Genomic DNA, 24,054 nt, shown 5'->3' with positions numbered 1-24,054 from the left:
GGGGAAGGCGCCCGGTCCCCGCTCCGGCGGGCGGAGGCTCGGCCGGGAACGGGACGGGGAGGGCGGAATTCCAGGAGACAGGGAAGCCCCGAACGCGGGAATAGCAGAGGGAGGGGGTAAGGGAGCCCTCGGCTGCTTCTGTTCAAGAGAGGCAACGGAATAAAATACAAGGAAACTTTATTTTTCAGTTTTACCAAGGTTTTGCTCTGTTTTTTTGACTTTTTTTTTTTTTTTGTATGGTTGCTTTTTGTCTTCAAGCTGCTTATTAGTGGACAAGTCCGGTCAGTTTTTGTATTAAAAAGGATCTTGATGGAGGTAGCTTTGTCTCTGTCCTGGCTTCTGCTTGGTCTTGCCTGCGCACTCGTCTCGGTAAACAAACTCAAAATAAAATTAAAAAGGAAAACTGGAATTCCAGGCGGAGGCAGCGAGCAACGCAGCCAGGTTCTCCGTGTAACAGACATGGCGCTGTGGCCTCCAGTCACTATGTACAGAGTCCATCATACATCCCCCTCTCTCCTAAGCACACTCCTTGCTCCAACGGGCTGGCTGCAGGGGAAGGAGTTTCTCCTCCTCCTCCCCGGAGACCTGCGGCAGCAGCTTCCATGGAGGGAAACAGCACCCAGTCAGGAATGTCAGGCAGAGGGGTAGAGTGTGAAGGGGTGGGGCGGGGGGGGGGTCACTTCAGCTTGGCCGGAAGGTCAACAGCACTGGGCCAGGGACTCACTGCTGCTGGGCCACCTGTAGGGCGAGAGAAGGCGAGCTGAGACCCGAGGGCTCGTCCGCGGACCCCGGCTTTCCCCACGGAGCGAGCTAGCTCCGCTTATACCGACCAGAGGGGGTACGTACTTGTTGGGGAGGTGGCGGCGGAGGGGGCTCGCTGCTGCGGTTGGCCAGCCGGCTGAGGATGTTGCGCTCGGACATCTGGAGGCGTACTGCCACGGGTGGGATACGGGCGATGGTGGCCGGCAAACGAGTCACATCGGCCTTCATGTCACTCAAAAGCTCCTCCAGCTGCTTTAGAACTGGAAGAGAAAGGGACATCTGTTCAGAGGGGAAAGGGACACCCCACAGGGAAAAAGACCAGAAGGAGACAGCGATGCAAAAACACCTCTCCCAATTACCTTTGTGCAGCACAGCGTTGGCCGGTTTATTCCCAGCCATTGACTCCTTGGATAGGTGCTGGTGGCTCTCAGCCAGGCATTCCACCTCTGCGAAACGCGTGTTCAGAGCCATAGATGGATGAGATGGGTCCTCGGACATGTTCAGATAGGCGGCTCGCCGCAGCTGCTCCTCAATCACCAGCGCTTGCTCCAGGAGCTGCAATATGGGACAGTAATGAGAAAAAGTTTCTTCTCGGCAACTGCCTGCAAAGCAGCCCGTTTGCACCCCCAGTCTCTCCTGATCCAGTTCTCCACTACCTCAGGCTGTGAGATTCTGCAGCTGAACTTCCTTTCACCAGCTTGTTTAGGCTTTACTCAATATAAAGAGCCCAAAACAATTAAGGACTCCATTAAGCTAGGCCAGGTACACAAGAAAAGCAGACTACATTTAGTTTAACAGAAGACTACCATAAATCCTCTAGGATTCTCATTCCTTCTCAGATTCTTTGTTTGCCATTTTACTCTTTCTTTATGGAGCAAAGTGGATGGAGCTTTCTCTTTGAATCCAAGTGAGAAATATCCCACGCTACTTGCAGGGAGTCCAAAAACCATTAAGCATTTCAGGGGCATTTGGAGAAATCAATCTGAATCATGTTACTGCAGAACTGATCAGCCAGACTACACTGAATTAATGTTTTGCCCCGCAGCTGAGAACTACATGGCCTGTATTTGGGTTGGTCTTAAATCACTCCCAGAACTAAGCTACAGTCACTCCCAAACAGGTTGAGGCAGAGGCTGAAGGCAACCCTTTCACCAATCCATACAGTGCTTCCAAGTTCTGCTTAGGCACTCTGAGTGGGTTGTAGCACACCAGGCAGAAGCTGTGATGCAAACAGCCACTTGAGCCTCAAGCATCCCACATACCAGTTGCTGAATAAACATTTGGAGAGAGAGTGCTGAACCCAGCTCCCCAATACCATTTCTAGAGTAAAGGGAGCTCCTATCATGGAGCTACTGCATGATCCTGAGAGATACTGCTGATCTTTCTCCCCCTAAAATGAAAGGCACTGCAGAAGCCTTCACTTTCTTAGCAGAAACTCAGAACAGCAAGCTCTTGTTCTTAGAGGTGCAGCTGGCTGAAAGGCACTTACCACACTGAAGAGAAATCCTTACCTTAAATCTCCTTGCCAAGAACTTATTCTTTATTTCCAGGAAGTTACCCCTGTTCATCTCACCCTTGAAGGGTTCATTGAGGATGGCGTAACGTGGATCATTCTGAATATCCTGCCAACGGGCATAGCCATGACTGAGATGGGATGAGCTCAGGCAAACAAAGGCAGTGAGAACAAGGGAATACACAGCCCAGGCAGATACAGTTCTCAAGAGGGGGTGGGGAGAGGGGGTGCAGAGAGGGGAGGAACGGGAGCCAAGGAAAAGGAATGAGAACTATGTCCTGCTAAGTCTTAACTATGCTGGCAGGAAAATCCTCCTCCCACCATCACTTTCACTCTTGTGAAGGAAGGTAAAGCATTCTCTCACTTAATGTACTCCAGTCAGACCCCCAAATGGTCACCTTCACCGTGATAGTTCATGTACAAGGGGACAGAACTGGTCTGTCGGGGCAAGGATACTTGATAATCCCAGCAAGGAGCCAGTAGTCATGACGCCGATGCCAGATCTCATAGGTCTTCTTTGTGACAGTTGCAGCCCGCTCTTCATTCTGCCATAGGGAGTGTAGTTCTGGGAAGGCAAGAGACACCAGAACAGTTGAAAGTTATTTCACAAACACAAGCAGGGACATATAAACAAGTTCAAGCATATGAAGACTTCTCGTACCAGTGAAGCCACCATCTGCTATGTTGAACATGAAGCGCTGCTTTACTGCCTTCTTGTGCCTTTCATCTACTGACTCTTTCAGCATCTCTCCATTCTGCAGCATCACCACATCCCTCTTATCATCATCCTTTTTCTCATCTGTACACACAGGAAATTATTAGGAAGAACATGGCAGATACCACAGCAAGCTGGACCCACAAGGGATCCTTGCAGGAGAGGAGTTAAGGAAGAGAATGGAATTACTGTGACTCACCTTTCTCATCCAGAGTGATGATAGGAGGTTCAGGGGGATTCTCAATAGGTGCTCTGTCTTCCACTTTCTCCACATCAGCTGCAGGAGAGAAGGGGAACATGAGATGTAGGGGAACATGGCAAGTCCAAGGTTTTGTTCTTCAGCCTGTGAAACCTAATACTGTTCCTTAACTCCCTGTTAAAAGTTCCTGGAATAGCCCCACTGACTGTCTACATTTACACCTGTTTCTTTACACTGAAGTGCTGAAGCAAAGAAGATGCAGCTTTAGGAAAATAATATTTGAGGTGGAGGGGGAGTTATTGCTGTTCAAGGTATTAAACAACCTCCCTAGAGATACCTTTGCTTTCTACTTCCATTGGCTCATCCGGTCTCTCCTTCATCTCCGGTTCCTCTACTTTTTTTTCATCTGCTTCTGTGGGGTTCACCGGGGATTTTGCTTCCTGTGGTGGTGTCTCCACAGGCTGGGCACACTGCTGAGGACAGAAATCAATGAGAAGCGAGGTAAAGCAGTGCATGGCAACAGAAGACAGTCACAGCAGTCTGGAAAGCAAAGACACACAAGACTGTCAGGCCAATTCTGAGGACCTGAGAACTATCCTTAACTATCATTCCAAGAGCTCACCTCTGTCTGTCTCAGCAGCTGAGTAACACAGAAGAAGGGGCAGAAGTAGAGACGTTTCCAAGTGCACGAGGCAAACAAGCAACCCAACACTCACCTCCATAGGGACCTCTGTTTCAGTAGCAGCAGCACTGAGCTCTTTCTCTGGTTCAGATGACTCTCCTTGCTCCTTAGCACTGGCTCCTTCTTCTACTTTTACTCCTTCTTCTGTGTGTTCCACACCCCAGAGCAGCACAGCAGACAAAAGAAGAGAAGTCATCAGTAGGGTCTTTCCGTCACTGTTACCAAGCACACACCTCCTTTGTTCCCAGAGACTAGGCCCATCAAAATGGGACCAACACCACTCAAGATGACCCGCCCTTTCCAGCCCACTACAAATGCTGGGCTTCTCTTCTCCCCGATGTCAGCTCATCCATGGAAAGCTAGTGTCCTCTCTTGCCTTTAAGGGCTTGCACATGTCTTTGGCAGCCCTCCTAACATGAGAGGTAAGTTGATCTGCGTCCACCCCCAGACCCCACCACCACAGCTCCGGTGAGGGGAACAGCTAGGATAAGGTCAGGACGCAGGACTGTACAAGAGGGGAGCTCTCACCGGGTGGAGGGACAGGGGCAGGCGTATTTGGCTGCGTATCGCCTGGTGTCGAAGGAGTTGGAGTTTTGGGAGAGGGCGAGCTTGGCTGCGAAAGTTTCTTGTTCTCCTCTATCTCTGCCAGTTCTGGCATACTCCAACGGCCATTCACATGCTCAAACTCCTGTACCTGCACAACGAGAGAAAGACATCATCAAGGGAGGAGTCACACAAAGCTTGTCCTCAAACCACAAGAGACAGACCGCTCAGCACACAACAAAAATAGGTGTGAAAGGAGCTCAGGACACCAGTGACTACAGGTTCTATGAAAAGCAAAGGCTACATTGCTGTGCTAGGCGCCTTACCTTTTTGCGTATAAGTGACATAACCCCAATGCGAGTAAGGACATGCTGTCGAGAAAGACCTTCCCGTGGGACCCCATCCGCAAAGGTCTCTGCACCATCAGCGCCAGGTTCACATAAATGGCGCATAAATAGTGAGACGTAGGCCCTGAAGCAGTTAAGAGACAAGCAGTTAGACTATAAACCAGGTTAGCTGCAGACATGCATTGTCAGACCCTTTCCAACACATAAGGGAAACCACTGCAAGACTCCTAACCCAAAGTAACACAAGTTCTGGGGTTGGGTTTCAGGCTCCTTTAAGGGAAAGTTCCTGACAAGAATTACTACATGGATAAAGGACACACAGCTGACTCAGAGTCTTGAGCCAGAAACAACCGTAAGCCCAAAAAGGACTCAGGGAGAGTATTCATTACATGCTTGCATGGCCATGCTACTCCTCTAAAAGCATTTGCTTTTGGTGACCGATGAGTCCAAGGAAGAGAACTAGGCACAAGCCCCTAGTCTCTTCCAGCTTATACTTCATTCCCCACATAAAATCAGCTAATACATTAAAGGAAACCTGTCTCTAAGGAAAGGCCCAAAAGGCCCAATTCTCATTCTTGCCCAAAGGGTCTAGATGTTGCCAGTCTTCCATCCCTGCCTAATGCAGACTCACTTGAACTCTTTCTCTGACTTGCCACGGAGGTCCCGAACAAGCCACTGAGTGGTGAAGGCATCCTGAGGTGGCATTCCATAGCGCATGATAGCATTGAGGAAGGCTTTCCGCTGGCGGGCATTGAAACCCAAGACCTAGAATGGAGAAGGCAGACAGATACAGCAAGAGCCATACAGAAGCAGCTAGGATGCTACTGCCTACCCTGGTACTACTTACCTCAATGTTCCCTCCCACACGGGCAAGTAAAGGAGGCAGAGGCTTATCCTTATCATTTCTCAGGCCTTTGCGGCTAGGCCGACGAGCTGCTGAAGAGAGAAATGCAGCTAAGGAGGAGAGACAATGCACAGCATATTGTTGTGTGAATATTTCCCTTGCAGAACAGCACCACAAAGTGTATAAATCACCCAAATCAAGCCCCAGCTGTTTCCACACTCTGAGAAAGTGACCCAGGAACTCTGGCTTCACCAGAACTTACCTTCAGACCTCTCATCAAAGTCCTCATCTCCTTCTTCAGAAGCAACTGAATAGTCTGACTGATTATCTGACTGGTCATCCTGCCAGTCTGAAAGAAAAACAGCACGTGAGCCTGAGACGCTACTCCATTACTTCCCAGCAACATATACTTACACCCATTTCTCCCTCAGGTTCCTGTGGATTTGTACCTCTATCCTCCTGTGAGCCATCATTGTAGTTAACTTGCTTGCGAATACGTTTGCCCTTGCCCAGATTCCTGGCCAGATCTTCCTGTTGCTGTTCATAATGGTGACGCAGCAGCTTCTCCCAGTAATCAGGATCCACTGACTCCTCCTGCTTAATGATCTCCCGTTCAACCTCCTCTTCCTCCTGCCACAGAGAAGTAACAAATTTAGATCCCTATGCTCCAGATCCCAACCTGTCTGAGCAGATGTACGTGTCTGCTTGCCCTTGAAAGCATCAGACCTCAGTCTGCTTAAATGATCTTCCATCATCCAGCAGAAGATACTAGCTGACATCCACCTCATACTCACCCCCATCTCCTCTTCACGAACCACATACTGGGCCACCTTGAAGGAGCTGAGATACTCATTCATGCCCTGAAGTTCTGTATCTTCTGTTTCATCCTGGTTCCGATCCAAGAGACGCTCAATTGCTTTATCATCATAGTGGATGACACTGCTGTCCTCACCTTCTTTGTTATCCCCTGAGGCAAGAGCACAGACACAGTTGCTGTGTGGCTCTGAAGGGACTAGGAAAGGGACCGCCGCCCTAGCCCTCTCTGTAGAGCTATAATCAGCACTGTGCCTACAGTCACTCGCTAATTAAGGAGCCAGACCTCCCCACCTCCTTCAGTTCTACTCCCAGGCACTCACCCCCCTCAGTAGCCTCATCCTTGAAGAGCTCTTCAGTGCCAAATTTGAGAATGTCATCAAGTTCCTGTTTGGACATGGAGCCTGTCTTGGAGCCCAACCCTGGTCTCACTACCAGATGAGTTAGCATCATTTTCTTCTTGGCCACCTGAGTGATACGCTCCTCCACTGAGGCCCTTGTCACAAAGCGGTATATCATCACTTTCTTGTTCTGTCCAATTCTGTGTGCACGACTGAAGGCCTAGAAAAGAGATGCGCTCAGAACAGTCTAGAGCTACACAAGTAGTAGTCTGATACACCCCACCTACCTCCACAAGTTTCCCAGTTGCCTTCATGGTGGCTCTTAACATTAGTGAAGGCTGGGCCCTGGAAGAACCCTCCACTATTTCACTTCCCATCCTCACTGCTCTAATTTTGCATCATTTCTAAAGGGGAACTCTCACATTCCTTCACTCCTCCTGATGAGTTCACTTCCCCTCTTCCTCAGGGTTACTCCACAGTGAGTGGTCTCATTCAGACTCACCTGGATATCATTGTGGGGGTTCCAGTCTGAATCATAGATAATCACAGTATCTGCTGTAGCCAAGTTAATACCAAGACCCCCAGCTCGAGTTGAAAGCAGAAAGCAGAACTGCTGAGCACCAGGAGCTTAGATAAAAAGAGAGAACAAAAGTAATCAAGGGAGAGTGCATTACTCAAACAAAGATTTCTATCTGACCCACATCACCTGAGGGGGAATCGCTACTAATTTAAGATTCCAGGAGAGCAATGGAAGACTTGGGCCACAACAACCCCATATTGACCGCTAAGCGCATACAAGGCAACAGTTTTCATTTTGCAAAGAAAGTAGGAGGATCCATACCATTGAAGCGATCAATAGCTTCCTGACGCATGTTCCCTGTGATTCCTCCATCAATCCGCTCGTATTTGTACCCTTCGTGTTCCAGAAAGTCTTCCAGAAGGTCCAACATTTTAGTCATCTGCGTAACAGGAAAAACACCACCACAAGAGTGAGGGACAAGGTGATACCAGATCAACAGGCTCCTTTATGAGAAAAAGAGTTCCCAGCCTTAAGGTTTTCCCGCATATACCTGAGAGAATATGAGCACCCTGTGACCTCCTTCCTTCAGGTTCTTTAACATCTTCTGGAGCAGCAACAGCTTTCCAGAGGCTCGAATAAGAGCACTCCCATCATACATGCCATTTGGCATTTTTGGAGCTTCCTGAGAAGAAAAAGAGAAAAGAATGAGTAAGGGGTGGAGGAAGAAAAAAGCTTGAAGGGAGGTAACTTGGTCTTGGTCCCTAGCTGTGTCCATCAGATGCTGACTCACATCTGGTCATTTAGCTTGGCACAACCACAATGTGTACCACATGGAACACCAGTGCTACCCAGTGCCTCCTTCTCTTGCAATTTGACTCCTAGATGCCCTCCTCTTCCTTACTGACTTAAGTCTCGACTCTTACTGTCTTCACCATCTTGCATGAGTCACAAGGTAGCTCCTACCTGTCATACAAAGATACTGGAAAAGGAAAGGCCTTCCAGAATGTTGGGTCTACAATAATGACAGGATGAAAAAACACAGAAGCAGAAAGAGAGGACAGGGAACCCCTCCATGCTTCGCTAGGGAGCTAACTGGATCCCCAGAAACAGCCAGCAGGGAATTTGCTTATACAGAATAAGTGACTGGACATACCATAGCAGCCACAGGAAAGAGGTAGGGGTGGTTACAGCACTTCTTCAGATCCATAACAACATTGAGCAAGGAGACTTGGTTACCACCACCCCGTGCATTCAGTGCCTCAAAGTTTCTTGTCAAAATGTATTTGTAATATTTCCTGAAAAGAAAACAAAACAAAAACCAAGTCAGACACCCCTCGTAGAATGACAAACATACCCTCTTGCTAAACTCTTCACAGCTCCTGGCATTACCTGCCAGCTACCTAGGCTCTGCCAGTGGCATTCACTATCTCTTTATCCCTTACATCAGAGCACAGGATTAGTCCTCCCTCTGCTATAGCAGCAGCAGGAAATCTTCCTCCTATCCACTGTGTAGAAAGCCCTATAGTGAGGATGAGGCTGTTTCTGCATCCTCTTTGGAACAGCAGCAGAACAGAGCAACAGTAGTTTAAGCAGCAGGTGCTCTCTTCATCCTCACACTCACTTCTGCATGGGGCTCAACTCCACTCTGACAATGAGTTCAGTCTTAGATGGCATATTCTTGAATACATCAGCTTTGAGACGCCTCAGCATGTGTGGGCCCAGCATGTCATGCAGTTTCTTGATCTGATCTTCCTTGGCAATATCTGCAAACTCTTCTAGGAAGCCCTCCAAGTTACTGCAGAGAAACAGACACTCAGCAAAAGCGACAAAGGAAAAAGAGCAAAAAAATGAGGAAGGGGATAGGAGTGACAAGACAGGCAGGCTAACTTGCACTGCAAGACATACTGGAATCTCTCTGGTGTCAGGAAGTTCAGCAGGTGGAACAGTTCTTCCAGGTTGTTCTGCAGGGGAGTTCCTGTAAGTAGCAGCTTGTGCTGGAGTGAGTAACCATTCAGCACACGGAAGAACTGGGAAGTAGAGAGCAGGGAAGAAATAGTGGGGAAAAAACCCAAAACAACAGATCACATGAACATGTCTAAGGCTTATTAAGTCACAGGCCTACAAAAAAAATAATTTCTCCTAGAAAAAAAAAGTTGACACCAAGCTAGGGCTCAATTTAGATCACATCAGCTGTTTAGACAAGAGCTCCAAGTAGTTCACATTCCAGTCAGGGTCACTAGACTGATCTCATTTGGATCATTGTTCTGCATACCTAAAACATGACTGTAGCAAATCCTACAAGCCATCAGGTGCTGGTAGGTTTCCTTTGCTCTTTTAAGTTACAAGCTCTTTCAGACCACCAATAATTTCCAGACTGCTATACTACGTACTTTTTCTTGCTAAATTAGCGTTCCACATTCTTACAACTACTCTGCCTTGAGAATTCTAGAAATAGCTAAGTCACTCTTCCTATTCATATCAATCCTGGCAATGTTCCAGAGCTCTGAACAAGCAGAGGAGAAAGAGCTAAGGGTTTGCCAATCTGTCTTTAAAGTAATTTGTGCTGGTTTTCACAACAATGAAGTAATTCCAGACAGAGGTACTGAGCAGTTAAAGTACTGAACCGAAAAGCACAAGTGTACCACGTTCAGCAGCACAAATTGACAATAAGGCAGTAATTTATTTATTAGCTTGGCCATTTCTTTGCTTATTTTACACTTAGCACAATACAAGGTCAAGTTTAATATAAGTAGCTTGTACTAGGTGGCAAACAAACAAACAAAAAGAGAGAAACCCACCACCACCTATGTTTTGGTTATCACAGCAGAAGGATCCTTCTAGTGGCCTCCACAGGGATTTATCTTTCTACATAGTTACAGTCAAAAAACATTCTTATTTTGGAATCAGTGATTACATCTGCAAAACTTTGGTAGATAACCATGATCTGTCAAGAAGCATCTGACCTGTCTTGCAGTGAAACATCTGAAGCTGTCCTTAGGGGACAGGAAGCTGCTCAAGAAAAAGGTAGATTTAATGGTCTTGGTGGATAACCAATTGTAACTATTAGTCATAGAGCAACCTTGAGCCTTTACATCCTTTTTCAATTAATGAATATTAATAGTAAGCATTCATTACTGCTTCCAATAATTTCAATGCTAAGCATAGAACGGCATCCAGTCTTAGTGCCTACAATAAAAGAGATCTGGAAACTGGACTGCAAGCACAGCTGTGATGTCTCGGAAAGATGCCTCATGCCAAGATCCAAAAAGCTAAAGCCATTTAAACAAAAAAAAGAAAAAAAAAGAGGAAAAAAAAGAAATCAAGAAGCAATTTTGTTTTACACAATCTCCAAGAACCTCTAAAACCAGATTTCCAATAACAATTCTTTTTAGCCTAGTCAGCACTAGAACCCAGCTAAAGACAGAAAAATCGATATCAGAATTAAGGCACAAGGGATTAGGGAGGGGCTGGATTAAGAAAGTATAGTCAAGCCTACTGAACTCAATAAAAGCTTAGTTAAGGTACAGCCTCAAATAAAAGCAGCTATATGGCTTTCAGCATCTACTCAGACATTTTTGAACACCTCTGCCCACCTCTCCAATTCCTATAACATCTAATTAGTTCTGCTACAAAGCTAGATGAATGCAGAGAGCAAGCCTACTCTGGAAGCAGGACAATTGTGCTCATGCAGCTTGTTTTATGCTCGGTATAGTAAACCTTTCCAGAACAGAGGCGGTACAGATATATGATCTGCTTTCAGAGAAGCCAGTCTGTATTTGAAAGCAACAACAACATCCAGGTTTTTCTGTTTTCCAGTCTACACCAACTGCCTATTCACCCAGAGAGAAAGCTGTTTTAACCAGTGAAGTTGTTGCCAATGATAATCAATCTCCAAATGAAGGCTGCTGATTTTTTTTTGTTAAAGAATGCATCAAATTTACTAATGAACAAATGACTAAGAGTTAGCGAACTTATGTGCTTAGGAACAGCTACCTAAACTCCTAAACACTCTCTGCCCATGCCCCCCTGCAACATATGCCATGCCTATAAACCACCTATGCTTCTCTGTACCTTAGACTGATTGTTCTTCAGTCTGTGAGCTTCATCCACAATGAGACAGGCCCAGTCAATAGAGCCTAGTATGGCCATATCAATTGTGATCAGTTCATAGGAGGTGAGAAGCACGTGGAACTTCACAGCAGCCTCCTTCTGCAAAGGAAAAGGATGAACATGGTAATGGGATAAGGGAATGCCCCAGGACAAAAGTAGATGCAGTGTTTCTCCAGCAAGTTATTCTGATGAGCCCTGGTCAAACAGCACATCAGGAACTTTTCACACCCACAGTTTCCTGTCACAAGATTCAAAATGCTACCCAAACCATTCTAGCCTTTTAATCCCCCATTTCTCTCAACACATATAAGTCTCCTCAACCCCCTCAGTACTTGCTACTTCTGGACAGTTGCCAAATGTTGTAACAGAGAAGTTTAACAAATAAGCATCAAATAGAGGCATGTTAGGGAAATGAGATTTGGAGAACAGTGGCTCATCAAAAAAAGCCAAGACTTAGAAAAAGGTAAGTAGTTTATCATGGAACTTTAAATTACCGTTGGTACTTAATGCAGTTCAATTTCAAGGGAAGCAGAGAAGTCCTAGCTATCTCTGCCACTGGAAAAGCGTTAGCTCCCATCTTGCTTTTACCAGGAAGACTAAAGTTCTACAAAAACTAGCCCCCTAGATCAGGCTCTTCACTCCTGTCAGGGCAAAGAATGCCATTTCTCAGATGTCTAGGTATGGCCTCACTGTCAGCCAGTTCCTCAGAGATTACAAAGTTCACGCTTCTTTGTATGTTTGTCTTATTCATACAGTGGCAATTCTGACATTGACTTAGATCTGTAGAAGTGATGCGCAACTTCACAGATTAAGTAGAAGAGATAGAGGGACTTGCCTATGGTCAGTATTACCTTAGTCAACTCTTTTCAGTACTAAATTAGTTCAGACTAGTAGGAGTGTTTAAGCCTAAATGCCCACTAGTCATCAATTTGCAGTTATTTCCCCTTGGAAACTACACACATAATCAGTTCCCAGAGTATCTGAATCTCAGCTGCCAAAAGCCAGTCTGGTGCATCTCTTCTTTCAGTTCAGGCTTGCATTACAGCAGAGTTCTGTACCTTCATTCTTGATGCTTTTTTGCCTCCACGTATGGCATTATCCTCAAATGTGAACTCATTCTCACGGATAATGGCTCGGCTGTCTTTGTCCCCAACGTAGGTCACTACATACATATCTGGGGCCCACATCTCAAATTCTCGTTCCCAGTTGATGATTGTGGACAGCGGGGCACTCACCAAGAAGGGACCCTTTGAGTGGCCCTACAAATAGAGTCAGTAAGGGCATTAGATGAACGCAGCCACTAACACAGGCAGCATCTCCCTGAGTAGTGATCTCCCAGCTCTCACCTCTTTGTATAAGGAATATAGGAACACAGCTGTCTGCACAGTCTTTCCCAGACCCATTTCATCAGCCAAGATCGTATCTGTGCCCTGAGCCCAGGAGAAGCGCAGCCAGTTCAGTCCTTCCAGTTGGTAGGGATGCAAAGTCCCCCCTGTTACATCGAGGTACTCTGGTTGCCGGTCATATTTCACTGTTGGCTACAGTGGGGAAAAAGAAGGAAGAGTTGAGATCCTTTACCTTAGCTAGGCAACTACCAAGACTCCCTTTCCCAGCCACCCCTATATTCCCTAGCACAGATGAGACTTCACAGATGACAACCAGACTAGCACCAGACTAAATTCCCAAATGGCCAAAGGTATCAACCAAAAAGCCCTTTTTTTGTGAAATCTTTTTGCCAAGAGCCAGCCAGCATCTCACCCAATGGACAAGATGGGCCTTTGTCTGAAGGCTCTATAACCTCTTTGTTCTTTGGGCCAGGAAGGAACTCTAAACCGTATGGCTCTTCACTCTTCAGCTTCCTATTTACCTGCCTCCCTCCCCAAAGTAAGCAGCTGTATCAGGTGGTTCCTGAGCAATGAACAGTAACTTACATCTACTGTGGGAGTCTCGGGAGGCCTTTCCAGTTTCCGCATCTTCACTTTCTTTAACTTCTTACCAGGCCTGCCCTCTTCACCTCTCATCAGCTCCCTATGCAGACAGAGTCCCAAGAACGTGCAAGTTTAATGGCTTTTGTAACAGATCAACGGAAAACTACTGCAAAGAACAGGAGGGTGATCACCCAACTCAAATAGGCTCAAGAGAACAGGGCTGGAACTTTCATGAACTGGTGGAGAGGGACAAGGTCCCTGCCCAAAGGAATAAGGAGTCAGCAACAAGAAGATGCTTCTTTGCCATTATCTCCATATATTAATCCAGCTAGTGCTAGGGGCTGACATACTCCAGTGTTTTCTCTTGAGGGAAGGGAAAGGAACGCCACCTCTAGATACTTTTACCTGTGATTCCAGTAGGCTTGCTTGTAGAGATCATAATCTTGGATATCCACATCTTCACTTTCCCAGGATGCCTGGTCATAAGGTAGGTCTCTCCATTTAATCAAATAGTGGACATTCCCCTTCTTGTCCACACTGCAGAAGAAACCAGTGAGTCTTAAGCACAGTGAAATGACAGTATTCACCCAATCCTCTCAAACGGGAGAGAGGAAAAGGATTCCTTAATGAAGCAACAGAAACATAAGAACAGCGTCTGTCATACCAAAGGAGCTTCCGCTGTTTTCCCCAGTCATATTGCAGTCTACCTTATCCATTCTCCCTTAGTCCTGCTTAAGGTCTTTGCTGAAAATCCTCTTTGCTACTTCCCCTACCTATGGTTAAGGATCCTGTGGATCATCATCCACTCGGGCTTGATCCCATATCGATAGAAGCGCTCCTCCATCTCAGCATATTTGGGGTCCTTGTTTTTTCTCTTTCGGCTTTTCTCCTCTTCCCCTCCAAAGTCCCCTGAGGGTGGCTCATCCATATCATTTTTGCGTTGGTAGTTACGAAACATGACCTGGCAGTGCAGCTCCAGCTGGAGCCAGGACAGAAGCAGTTAGTAGGTGTTTTCCCCTCAACCAACACATCTCCCCACAACTATCCACCCTTATGATGTGGTTAGTCCTCCACTCACCTGCAACTCTGACACCCATGAGCAGTGCCAATAGGACATGCCCTGCCACTTGACAAAGAACTGCCTTTCAGGCCGACCCTCCAGAGGCTTAGGGGGAGGAGCATTAGGGTCTGCATCAGGTGGACGTGGTGGTGGGGGGCCAACCGGGGGCTGACCCCATTTCCAGATCAGGATCTTCTGCACCTTTCCTTTCAAAGCTGGGCACTGAAAAGTTAAACAAAGCTTGTTACATCAGAGTGTACATACTCTTAACACACAAGCACCAAGTAGCAGAAACATACATAGTCACAGTTCTCTTCCTTCATTACAGCTTGGACTTGGAAGCTTTCATCCTCTTATCTCCAGCATTTCTTTGAGCTTTCTCCAGTTTGTCTTTTCTTCCTAGGACTGACAAACCCCAAACCGAATTCTGTATCTCCATTTAGTTGTCTCCCCAGGGCCACACCAATTCAGAAATTCTACCGGAAATACAGAAATTGCTAGGTTTTATGAGCCCAGTAGTCTATCCAACCACAACTCCATGGAAAGTTTGTAGAGAAAATATTTTGCTGTAGAACTAATCAGCCCAGCACAGGGATATGTCCTGAAGTAGCTTCTTTTGTTCATCAACTTAAAAGTCCTTATCACCTAATGAAAGCACCTAACACCATTTATAATACTTCATTTCAAGAACTTCCTGGAAAAGTGTGACATTTCTCCCAACCATCTACTACAAAAGGGCTTGGCATTACAGAGCTTGCAGTGCAAAAAAACTGTTTGGCTCAGCATCAAAGTATTTTTTTTTAAGCACTGGATTTGCTTCCACTCATTCTCCTGCTTCTACGTACATACAGGATCCAAGAAAATTAAGCCTTTGACATCCTGAACCCAAAACTGCGCAACTACTCAGCACATGGGCAAACCTCATGAGACTCAATGCTGTAACCCTGTGCTTTCTGCTGTCTGGAGAAAGCAGGCAATTGACAAGGTGCAATCCAGCCACAAAAAGTCAGCCCTCGATGTTTCATGACAGAAGTGTGAAGAGATAGACTCTTCCAAGGACTAAGCATTTCTGGGAAAATATGATGATCCAAAGGGATTAGATCGATCATCTCTTGTAGCAATAGCAGAATGGGGTACTAGCAGAAACTCACAGTGCAGCGAGGACACAGCCACTCTCCATTAGGAATCTCTGGCAACGGGGGATTCAGACAGTGGATGTGATAGGATGAAGGACAGGCATCACAGCACAGCAGCTCTCCTCCATCCTTGCAGACTCTACAGAACTCCATATGATGGTCATCCTCTTCCTCAGCATCCCCCACAACATCTTCCAGGATTTCCTCACCTTCAGAGTTATCCTCTTTAGCTTCCCACTGAATGCCCTCTTTTTCCTACAGGAGAGGGAAATCAGAAAACTGAAGTCACACAGTTGTGATTATTTTATGACTGCAGAAGAACGGCCCCAAGTCACTTGACATCCCCCTCCATGATCTCTTGCACAGTGTGGAGGAATCCAGTACTTACACAGTGTGGGCAGCTCCATTTGCCCTCTGGGGCTTTCTCCATGTCTGGGTCCAGGCAAACCATGTGGTAGGCACGAGGGCAGGTATCACACAGTATAATTTCTCCTCCCTGCTGGCACACCTCACAGTAGTCCTGGTGATCAGTCTCATAGCCATCCACAGCCACTGTGGAGTCCTCCTCACCTGCAGAGGGTGGCGAGGAGTTACAGCAGTACAAGCCACAGGTACAGGCTTCCTACAGCAAGGGAGGGTACTCTCCCCATAGCCTATGTAGTAATATAGAGATCCAGAATCCCAAACTCTTGCTCCATCTATGTAAGTAAATAGGGCAGGGAGCAAGAGCTGGAGCAGGAGTAAAACAAGCCCCTTTGTGCCTCCTTCCACCCATGAAATTAAAGGTATAGCTGAGACCAAGAAAACTCAGCACTCTGTCTGTTCCCCTACCAAGGTGAGAAAGAACTGAAAACCTTTTCTGTATGAAAAATAACATCAGGTTCTTCCTTCACAAACAATTTTCCTCCCTCAAGCATGCTGTTAAATACCCAAATTCTACACAGACATTCCTCTAATCTTTCTACCCACTTAGCTGCGCTTCCAACTCCAACTGACAGCAAGCATCAATACCTTTCTTTTTCTTTTTCCCAGCTTTGAGTTTTTTGCGACTGCGGCTACTACGGCTTGTAGACCCATCTGAAACAGAGTAGCTGTTGATGCTGGCATCATCAAAGTCTGACTCCACATCCAGATCATCATCTTCACTCTGAGGTAGATAAGAAAAAAAAAGCTATGCTACTGAGGCACGCATGCTGAGGGCTGCAATCAGACATGCATCCTAGCATTTCTAGCACATCATCACCTCCTCCTCAGAAGGTCAAAGAAGGAGCATCACTTACTGATGATCTTTTGCGCTTGGAACCAAATCCTCCCAGTTTGATTTTCAAAGGTGCCACCTTCTTTGTTTTAGGTTTCTTGATATCAGGAATACGAGGACTGGCCTTTGGCTTCCGCCGGGCATTGGGTCCTGAAAACAGAGGAGCTTGCAGGTCAGAAGGACTACTGCTTTGGCACCATTCACCATCTACCATTCTGTCAGATTCTCCATCTCACCTTTGCCCTCCTTTGTCTTGGCTTTCCTGAGCGGCACATCTACAGGGGGCTGCGGCAGGACAGCATCCACATTTGTCACCATACTCTCCACTACTGCAACAGCTGCAGCTGCAGCAGCTGCCACAGATGCACCTGAACTTCCCTTGAAGGGGTTGTTTGTGCTAAACTCCCTCCATTTGGCTCCCAGTACCATCATCATCTTCGACACTGCTATTTTAGGGTTCTTGGCTGCAATAAGTGGCCTGTGTACAGTTAAGGAAGGAAGAGTTACTGAACCACCCTGAAATCTAGATCAGTATTCCTCCCTGCCGCCACCCCCATCAGCACCTCTATCTCAAACTACATTCCTTTCTAATCTCCGATTGCCACAGCCAATGAATCTCTCCACTCCCGTACTTCACTCTGTGTGGTGAATGCAAATGATCAGGGGCTTGGGAAGTGAAATGGAATTTAGCATACTAGGGAAGAAAGAGGACTGGGAGTGAGGACTTGCATCATCTCAATCACTGCAAACAAAAAAGATAAGGATTGATTATTTTACTGTTGCTTCAGTTTCTGCTCTAGACAGGATGCTGCTGTCTCTAATGTGCCTTCAATTTCCAAAACCAAGGAACCTAGTCCTTGTCCCATCTCTTCTTTTGTTCCAGAGTCCTTCCAAGTACAGGCTTGCCATTCACCTGACAAACTGGCTGAAAGCTTTGTAGTTGGTGAGAGTGCGGTAATCCTCCTCTGTGAAGATATGATCAATATCCTCCATGCCCCAGTCTTCCAGGAGCTGGGCAGATGACTTCGGCTCCTATGCAAAGATAATCACAGCAACTCTGAGAAAAAGCTCTAGTTCTGCTCTTTTCTAGAGCAGAACTTCCACACATCTACAAATGACCCAATGGCTCAGGACCGGGGGATTCCTTCCTCCCTCCCCCCTCCCTGCCATGGGACACAGCCTCAGTAGAACATCAGTGGAAGTGGGAAAGTCTTTGGATTCAATACACATTCTAGGTGTGTTTAAAGCAGAAGAGGGGAAGGAATGCAAGGTGGGAAAATGGTCAAGTCAAGCAGGTCTAGTGGAGGAAGAAGAGACTGAACATCCCCAACTCCATGTGCCATCACAGATGGAGAGCACAATGATCCCCAAGATCAGATACAAAGGAATGAGGAGCAAACAGTCAGTCAAGCAGGGTAGCTTCTCACCTTTGAGTCATCATCTTCTTCCTCCTCTTCCTCCTCCTCCTTCCGCTTGGCTTTGTTTTTCTTTTCCTTCTTGGGCCCTAATTTCTTCTTTTTCTTCTTCCCAGGAGTGTAGTCACTGCCCTCACTGTCAGAGCGCAGAACCTCCTCTTCTTCCTCCACAAACTCATTCCCCTCACCAGAGCTGTCCCCCAGCTGGGGAAGGAGGGAGAGAGAAGATCAGGCAGCTGTGAGAAAACACCCTGGATAAGCACTAAACACCACACTCTCCCCAAGCTCTAGAGGGTTCATACAAAGGATTGCTGCCATCAGCCAACAGCAAGCACCCTCACCCCATATATCTGAATTTTAGAGCGTGGCCTTAGGCATCCTTTTCCTTACCTCCTTCTTCTGACGCTTGCTGAGCTTGGGCACTTTCGGTTCCTTTAGTTTCTTGGGCTTCTTCTTCTTCTTGATTTTGGGTGTCTCAGCCTCTGACAGAAGCTCTTCTTCTGGCTCTTCTTCAGGCTCTGGAGGGGAAGAGGCGACAGGTCTCATTCGAACTCCATCTGTGCACTACAACATAGCCCACTTCTCACAGAGATCACTCAACTTGTAAACACTTCTATGTTTGTAACTATGTAGCAAAAAGTAGCCAACTGCTTGCTTTGTTACCCTTCACAACAGATACTAGGAAATCCTATCATACCTTACCACAGCACATGGTTTTCCCCCTCCCCACAATATCACCTATTTCCACAACATTCCTTCTCCAAGCAGAGCTGCACTCAGATCTTGGGGACCAGAAGTCTGCCATAACCCAAGAATAGGAGGAAAGAGGGCAGAATAGAAGGCCATCTCTAAAGGAGACAAAACAGCGAATACATCTGCGAACCCGACTAGGATACTGTTTCAGTCTGTGGGTCTTCAGGAAAGAAATGCGCAACTACCTAGCCTCTTCAGCAGTACAGAGCATCCTACAACCACACGCAAAATGCGGGCCAGTAAGCCGCTAACTTGTCCTCCTCCTCCATAGGAAACTTGTTCCTCAGCAACTCTATTCCAATCCGCATTTGACACAACCTTCCCCCAAGCCCTTCCCTCTGCGCCAACAGCTAGGAAGCTCGCTGCCCAGCCAGAGGAACACGTGCCAGCTCCCCACCACCTCCCCACCACCGCAGGCTCCCATCTGTGCGGCTCGCTCCCCCGCCCACCCCCCAGGGGCAGGGGCAGCCAGACAGCCCTTCCCTTTGTGGCAGGCTGCGGGAACAGCCCGGCCACCCGCCCTCCCCCTGCCGCCCCGCCCACCGCACACAGCCAGAGTCACTCCTTCTCCCTCCAAGGGAAAATGGCCTCCTGACCACAGGAGCTGGGCAGGATGGAGGAAGCCACAGGTCAGAGGAGCTACGGCAGCCAGGGGCGAGACGGACGAGGTCCGGCGCTCAGAACCCTGGGTGCCGCGCCTGGCCCCTGCCATATTCCCAACTGATGGATCCCTCTTCGCTCCCATGGTCCTGCAACACCAGGTCCTTCAGGGATCCCACCTCTTCTTCTCCCCCAAGTTCTGATTTAGAGCCTCTGGCGTCCCATCCTTCCCAACATATTACCTAAAGCTCTCCAGTTGGCAGGGATTTTAACAGTTTTTCTTCACCGAGGATCTCCCTACGAGGCTTACTTTCCTGCCTAAGATTTCAGAGGTGCCAGAAAACCCTAGAGTCAAAGCTTAAGAAAAATGCCAAAACCAAAAAGCCCACAACACCATTTTTCCTTTCCAGTTGCAACAGTTCTCTTATGCGACACTACAACACTACAGCGTGAGTTAGTAGGAAAACTCAAACTTGTCTTGCGATCTGGCGCATCAGGATATACGCTATTCCTTTTCACAAGGAAGCAGAGAATCCAGATGTAGGTCCACACAACAAGTCATCAAGAACAGCAGCAGCAACGAAAAGAAAAACCCAAACCAGAAGAGTACCCAGGGCTCTAAGTCAATTCTCATGTTGGTGATGACGATGAAAACACGAGGGAAAAGGCAAGGTACAAAGACTACAAGAAAAGCAAAGGTGAGCAAGCAGCACAGAGAGAGAACCACAAGAAAACTCAATAATTGGGTGTGGTGATGAAGGAAAGTGGGTCACGCAACAGCCCAGGGCAGTTTGCTCTGGACGTCAGCCGGTCTGAACTCCCAGATGAAAGAAAGCCAGGCACCCTGCCCTTTCCCATGCTACTCCCCTTCCCTCTCCCCACTCACAAAATATGAAACTCGCAGGCATTTTGGTACCCTGTCAGAATCAGACACTCTGCCTCCACCCCTTGCACCTCCTCAAAGCACTGGCCCCGACAACCTGCAACGGCTTGGAACAGCTCCACCTGACACAAAGCCACGAGCCTCACACTTTAAAGTAACCCTAGGACTCAGCTATCAAAATCAAAAACATGCATGACTCGTAGTAAAAAAAAAACACAAAAAAACCAAACCAAAAAACCCAAAACCAAAAAAACCCAGACATTCCCCATCACGTTATGTATTTCACATGTTCAGCTTGAGACCAGCATTACCCCTATTCCACACGCATGCCCTGCAGGCTCTCCATACCTGGATGCTGGGGGATAGCGTTGTTCAACAGGATCTCCATCTCATCATCATCGCTGCCCCCTGAGCACGGCGACGGAGATCCAATGCCCGATGCCATGTCCTCCGACGCAGGGGAGGCCTGGGCTTATACAGGGTGTCTTCTTCTTGCCAGTCAAGCCAGTACTTCATCGAAAAGAAGAAGAGAAAGTTATAGCAGACCTGAACTCCGTTTTCCCAAGCAATAGTGCTACCAAGAGGATCCGCGAGAAAGCTTAGACAGCAACTTTACTGGATTTGGAGCCTACAGATAATAGACACACTGGCAGCAAGTATCAGCTTAAGAGTTGCGATGAAGCAGGCTTTGAAGACACTAGATATTAAACTGAGTCAGCAACTCCTCTCTGGCAAGGAAGCCAAAACAGCTGTCCTACAGGAAAATTCTCTGGTCCCCTGCAGCCGGGCGCCCTCGGTTATATCTACCTCGGTCCGGGAGAAGGCGTCGAGGCAGGGAAGACAGCTGGGCTTCCAAAGGACACCTTGGGCCAGCCGGCAGGCTGTCAACGAGCCGCGGCGGGCAGCAGGCGGTCCCGCCCGGTGCCCGGTACGGCGGACAGCGGCGCAACCGGCAGTCCCCAACTCGCCCGCCCAAACTTGGCGGGCCGGCCCCGGGGCTGACACGGCCGCAGAGGCAGAAAGCCAGCGTCGCCCTCCCTCCTCCTGGGCCGCCGGCCCCACACAAAAGGCAGGGCAGGCTCTCGGCGGCGCCGGCAGCCCCGCTCCGCTGCCCGCCGCACCCGCGCCCCCGCCCGGAGCGGGGCTGCGCGGCGCAGGGCGGGGGCGGCGGGAGGGGGCGGGGGGGGGGGGGGGGGGGGGGCAGCGTCTCGTCGGGGCACGGTCTCCCGGGCGGGGGCGCGGGGCGGGGCGGGGGAAGTCCGGCTGGCATGAGGCGAGGGGCCGTTTCTCCTCAGGGACAGGCGGCGGGGCGGGGGCCGAGCGGCAGGGGCCGCGGGGACCGGCGAGGGCGGCCGCTCCCCGGCGCGGTGTCGGGTGGAGGAGGGGGAGGGAGAAACGTCCTGCGGCCGCCCGGGCAGGGAGACGGCGCGGCACCGGGGGGGGGGGGTGGTGGTGGTGGTGGGGTGGTGGAGGGGAACCTGCGACCGACAGAGGCGCCCGGCGGCAGGGACGCTCCAAGAGGCGACGGAAGGCCCACGCCCGCCCTCGTCCCCTGCCCGGCTCCTCACCCGGCTCCAGACCCCGGCTCCTCTCTCGCCGTCGCTGCTGCTGAAGGGAAAATGGCTCCGGCCCCGGCACCGCCTCTTAAAGGGGAAAAAACCCGGCCAGGCCCCGCCCCGCTCCCGCCTCCATCCCATAATATGCCCCCGGACCCCGGCAACAGGCCCCGCCTCCGTCTCCCCGGCAACGGCCCCCCCACCCCACACACACCCGAGACATCCCATAATACTCGCCCTCCCCTCAGAACTTCCCACTCACTGCCCGGCCCGGCATCCCATAATAATAACCCCTCCCGCCGGGAACATCCCATAATATACACCACACGCTCCCCCCCCCCCCCCCGAGAAACATCCCATAATACGCCCCGCGCTCGCACCCCTTCGCTCCGGCATCCCATAATACCCGGGACCCCGCGCCGGGGCAGGGCGCCCCCCGCGGCGCGGCCCCGCGCCCGCACGCGCGCCGCCCGGCCCTGCCATCCCATAATAGGCACGTCCCTCACTGCGGGCGGGGGAGAGGACACCCCCCCCCCGTAGTAACCCCCCCCCCGAACATCCCATAATAGTCACACCCCGGGCGCACATCCCATAATGGTCGTCCCCCCCCCCGCCCAGGCAGGCATCCCATAATAGTCGCCGGGAGCCACCGTCCAGCCAGGCATCCCATAATACTCGCCGCCCGCCCCGCAGCCCGCGGGGCTCTGCCAAGCCGCCGCCGCCGTTGCCCCCCCCCCCCCAAGCCCACCCTGGCGCCCGCCCCGCCCGCCCCACCTGCCCACCGTTCCCGTCCCCACCGTTCCCTCCCCGCCACCGTCAAGGTCCCGGGGCACCGGGCCAGCCACGCAGCCCTGAGCGCTCTGGCATCGCTCGGCCCCCCTGCGCTGCCCGCCTGCCTGGCTACCGCAGGCCCCAAGCGGCCCACAGCGGGCACCACCCTCCCCCGGCAGAAGGCACCGGGGGCCCCGACGGCCACCGATTTTGGGGCTGAGCTCCCCTTCCCTGCCCCGCACCCCGAGAGGGGCGTGCGGCCTCTGAGGCGCGTTTTCGCCTTCGCCCGTGCCCTGTCCCGCACGCTTTGCCCCGCAGGGCTGCCGGGCCCCTCCGAGGCCGTCCGTCCCCAGCCTGCGGCACCCGGCAGCCGCCCCCGCCAGCGTGTCTCTGTGTGGGGAGCCCGCGGTGACTTCCCGTTGCCTCTCCGCCGCGCGGGCAGGCCTGCAACGCCAAGCCTCCTCCTCCTCTCCCGACCGCTGGTACCTACAGAACTGTCTGCACCTCGGGGATGCGCGGCGTCTCCGTGTTCGCCGTTCCTCCCTCCCACCCCGCACCTCACACCGCGACGCCGCTCCCTGCTGCGGCTCTCCACCGGGAAACTCACCGCCGCCGCTCCCCGCTGCAGCTCTCCACCGGGAAACTCACCGCCGCTCCATACGGACGTGAGCAGTCCATTGGTGTAAATAGACCCCAATTACGCACGTGCAACTGTATCATTAATTTCCCATTAAACAAAACCACATCCCGTAATGCCGCCTATCCCCCATTTAGCATTGTCATAACACTATTAATCTCAACAAAGAGGCACAGTCCTGTCCGTCTCTCCTGGTTGCGGGGTGAAAACGTCAACCATGTGGACGTGGGCGTCAACGACTGTGCTCGTTCCTCCTCAAACGAACGCCTCCGCTGTCCTGCGCCTGGTGGCCCACGTGCACGTTTCATCCCGCCGCAGCCAAACACCCCGGAACACGAGTGGAGGATTTTACCGTTAGGGACTGCAACAGGCCGTTACAGATCCTGTAACACGATCTGTGCTTTGTCTGCCAAACCACACCAAAACTATGTCCGCGCATACGCCGGGCACGCGGGTATTCCATAACACCATCCCATCACCTCTGCCGCCTGCCGGAGCGTATCGGACTATCGGCGAAATCGCCCCTACCTGCACGTGCAGCCCCCGACCGCCCACCTCCTTGCGCCAGCGCCTCTCTGCCGAGACACCGCCAAGCTCTGCCATCTCATCCGCGTGCCCATCACCGCCACGTGCTCCAGCGTGGTCCTGCCACGCCAATTACGCATGGA

General features: G+C 50.0%; 1 protein-coding gene and 1 non-coding gene across 11 annotated transcripts; both read right to left on the bottom strand.

Moving 5' to 3' along the window:
• Positions 1–160: 160 nt before the first annotated feature.
• Positions 161–22,151, bottom strand: CHD4 (chromodomain helicase DNA binding protein 4). 10 transcript variants are annotated; one of them, XM_049824918.1, is made up of 41 exons: positions 21,991–22,151; positions 21,070–21,285; positions 20,771–20,932; positions 18,577–18,704; positions 18,199–18,390; positions 17,685–17,803; positions 17,008–17,249; positions 16,794–16,921; positions 16,525–16,660; positions 15,902–16,083; positions 15,529–15,768; positions 14,396–14,599; positions 14,091–14,296; positions 13,723–13,854; positions 13,321–13,417; positions 12,736–12,927; positions 12,448–12,648; positions 11,351–11,488; positions 9,185–9,306; positions 8,901–9,074; positions 8,433–8,574; positions 7,830–7,961; positions 7,601–7,718; positions 7,262–7,386; positions 6,742–6,979; positions 6,400–6,572; positions 6,055–6,235; positions 5,868–5,978; positions 5,609–5,715; positions 5,393–5,526; positions 4,741–4,885; positions 4,400–4,565; positions 3,906–4,015; positions 3,527–3,662; positions 3,190–3,267; positions 2,937–3,074; positions 2,732–2,840; positions 2,274–2,406; positions 1,122–1,317; positions 847–1,022; positions 161–738 (listed from the first exon to the last, which is right to left on the bottom strand). In XM_049824918.1, exons 3-41 carry the CDS (start codon positions 20,865–20,867, stop codon positions 721–723), a joined length of 5,796 nt encoding a protein of 1,931 aa, XP_049680875.1. In that variant the 5' UTR covers positions 20,868–20,932; positions 21,070–21,285; positions 21,991–22,151; the 3' UTR covers positions 161–720. The 10 variants fall into 10 exon arrangements, with proteins under 10 accessions (XP_049680875.1, XP_049680874.1, XP_049680876.1 ...); XM_049824917.1 differs by lacking the exon at positions 21,070–21,285; XM_049824919.1 differs by lacking the exon at positions 21,070–21,285 and having other exon boundaries at positions 3,527–3,659.
• On the bottom strand, positions 4,233–4,372 carry LOC126049130 (small Cajal body-specific RNA 11). The gene has a single exon (XR_007509112.1). It is a non-coding gene; the product is annotated as a small Cajal body-specific RNA 11 (non-coding RNA).
• Positions 22,152–24,054: the final 1,903 nt, after the last annotated feature.

The sequence above is a fragment of the Accipiter gentilis genome, chromosome 21 (assembly GCF_929443795.1).
Source record: "Accipiter gentilis chromosome 21, bAccGen1.1, whole genome shotgun sequence".
Lineage (NCBI taxonomy): Eukaryota > Metazoa > Chordata > Aves > Accipitriformes > Accipitridae > Astur > Astur gentilis.
The sequence above is the reverse complement of the archived record's forward strand: the minus strand, read 5'-3'. Positions and strand labels throughout refer to the sequence as shown.

What these genes read in the sequence shown, in the direction of transcription:
- CHD4 (XM_049824918.1), bottom strand. Translation starts at nt 20,867, where the DNA reads ATGGCATCGGGCATTGGATCTCCGTCGCCGTGCTCAGGGGGCAGCGAT. An exon ending in TGTCACTTATACGCAAAAAG is followed by an intron (nt 4,566 to 4,740) that starts GTAAGGCGCCTA and finishes CTCGTTGTGCAG; the next exon opens with GTACAGGAGTTTGAGCATGT. An exon ending in CAACGCTGTGCTGCACAAAG is followed by an intron (nt 1,023 to 1,121) that starts GTAATTGGGAGA and finishes TTTCTCTTCCAG; the next exon opens with TTCTAAAGCAGCTGGAGGAG.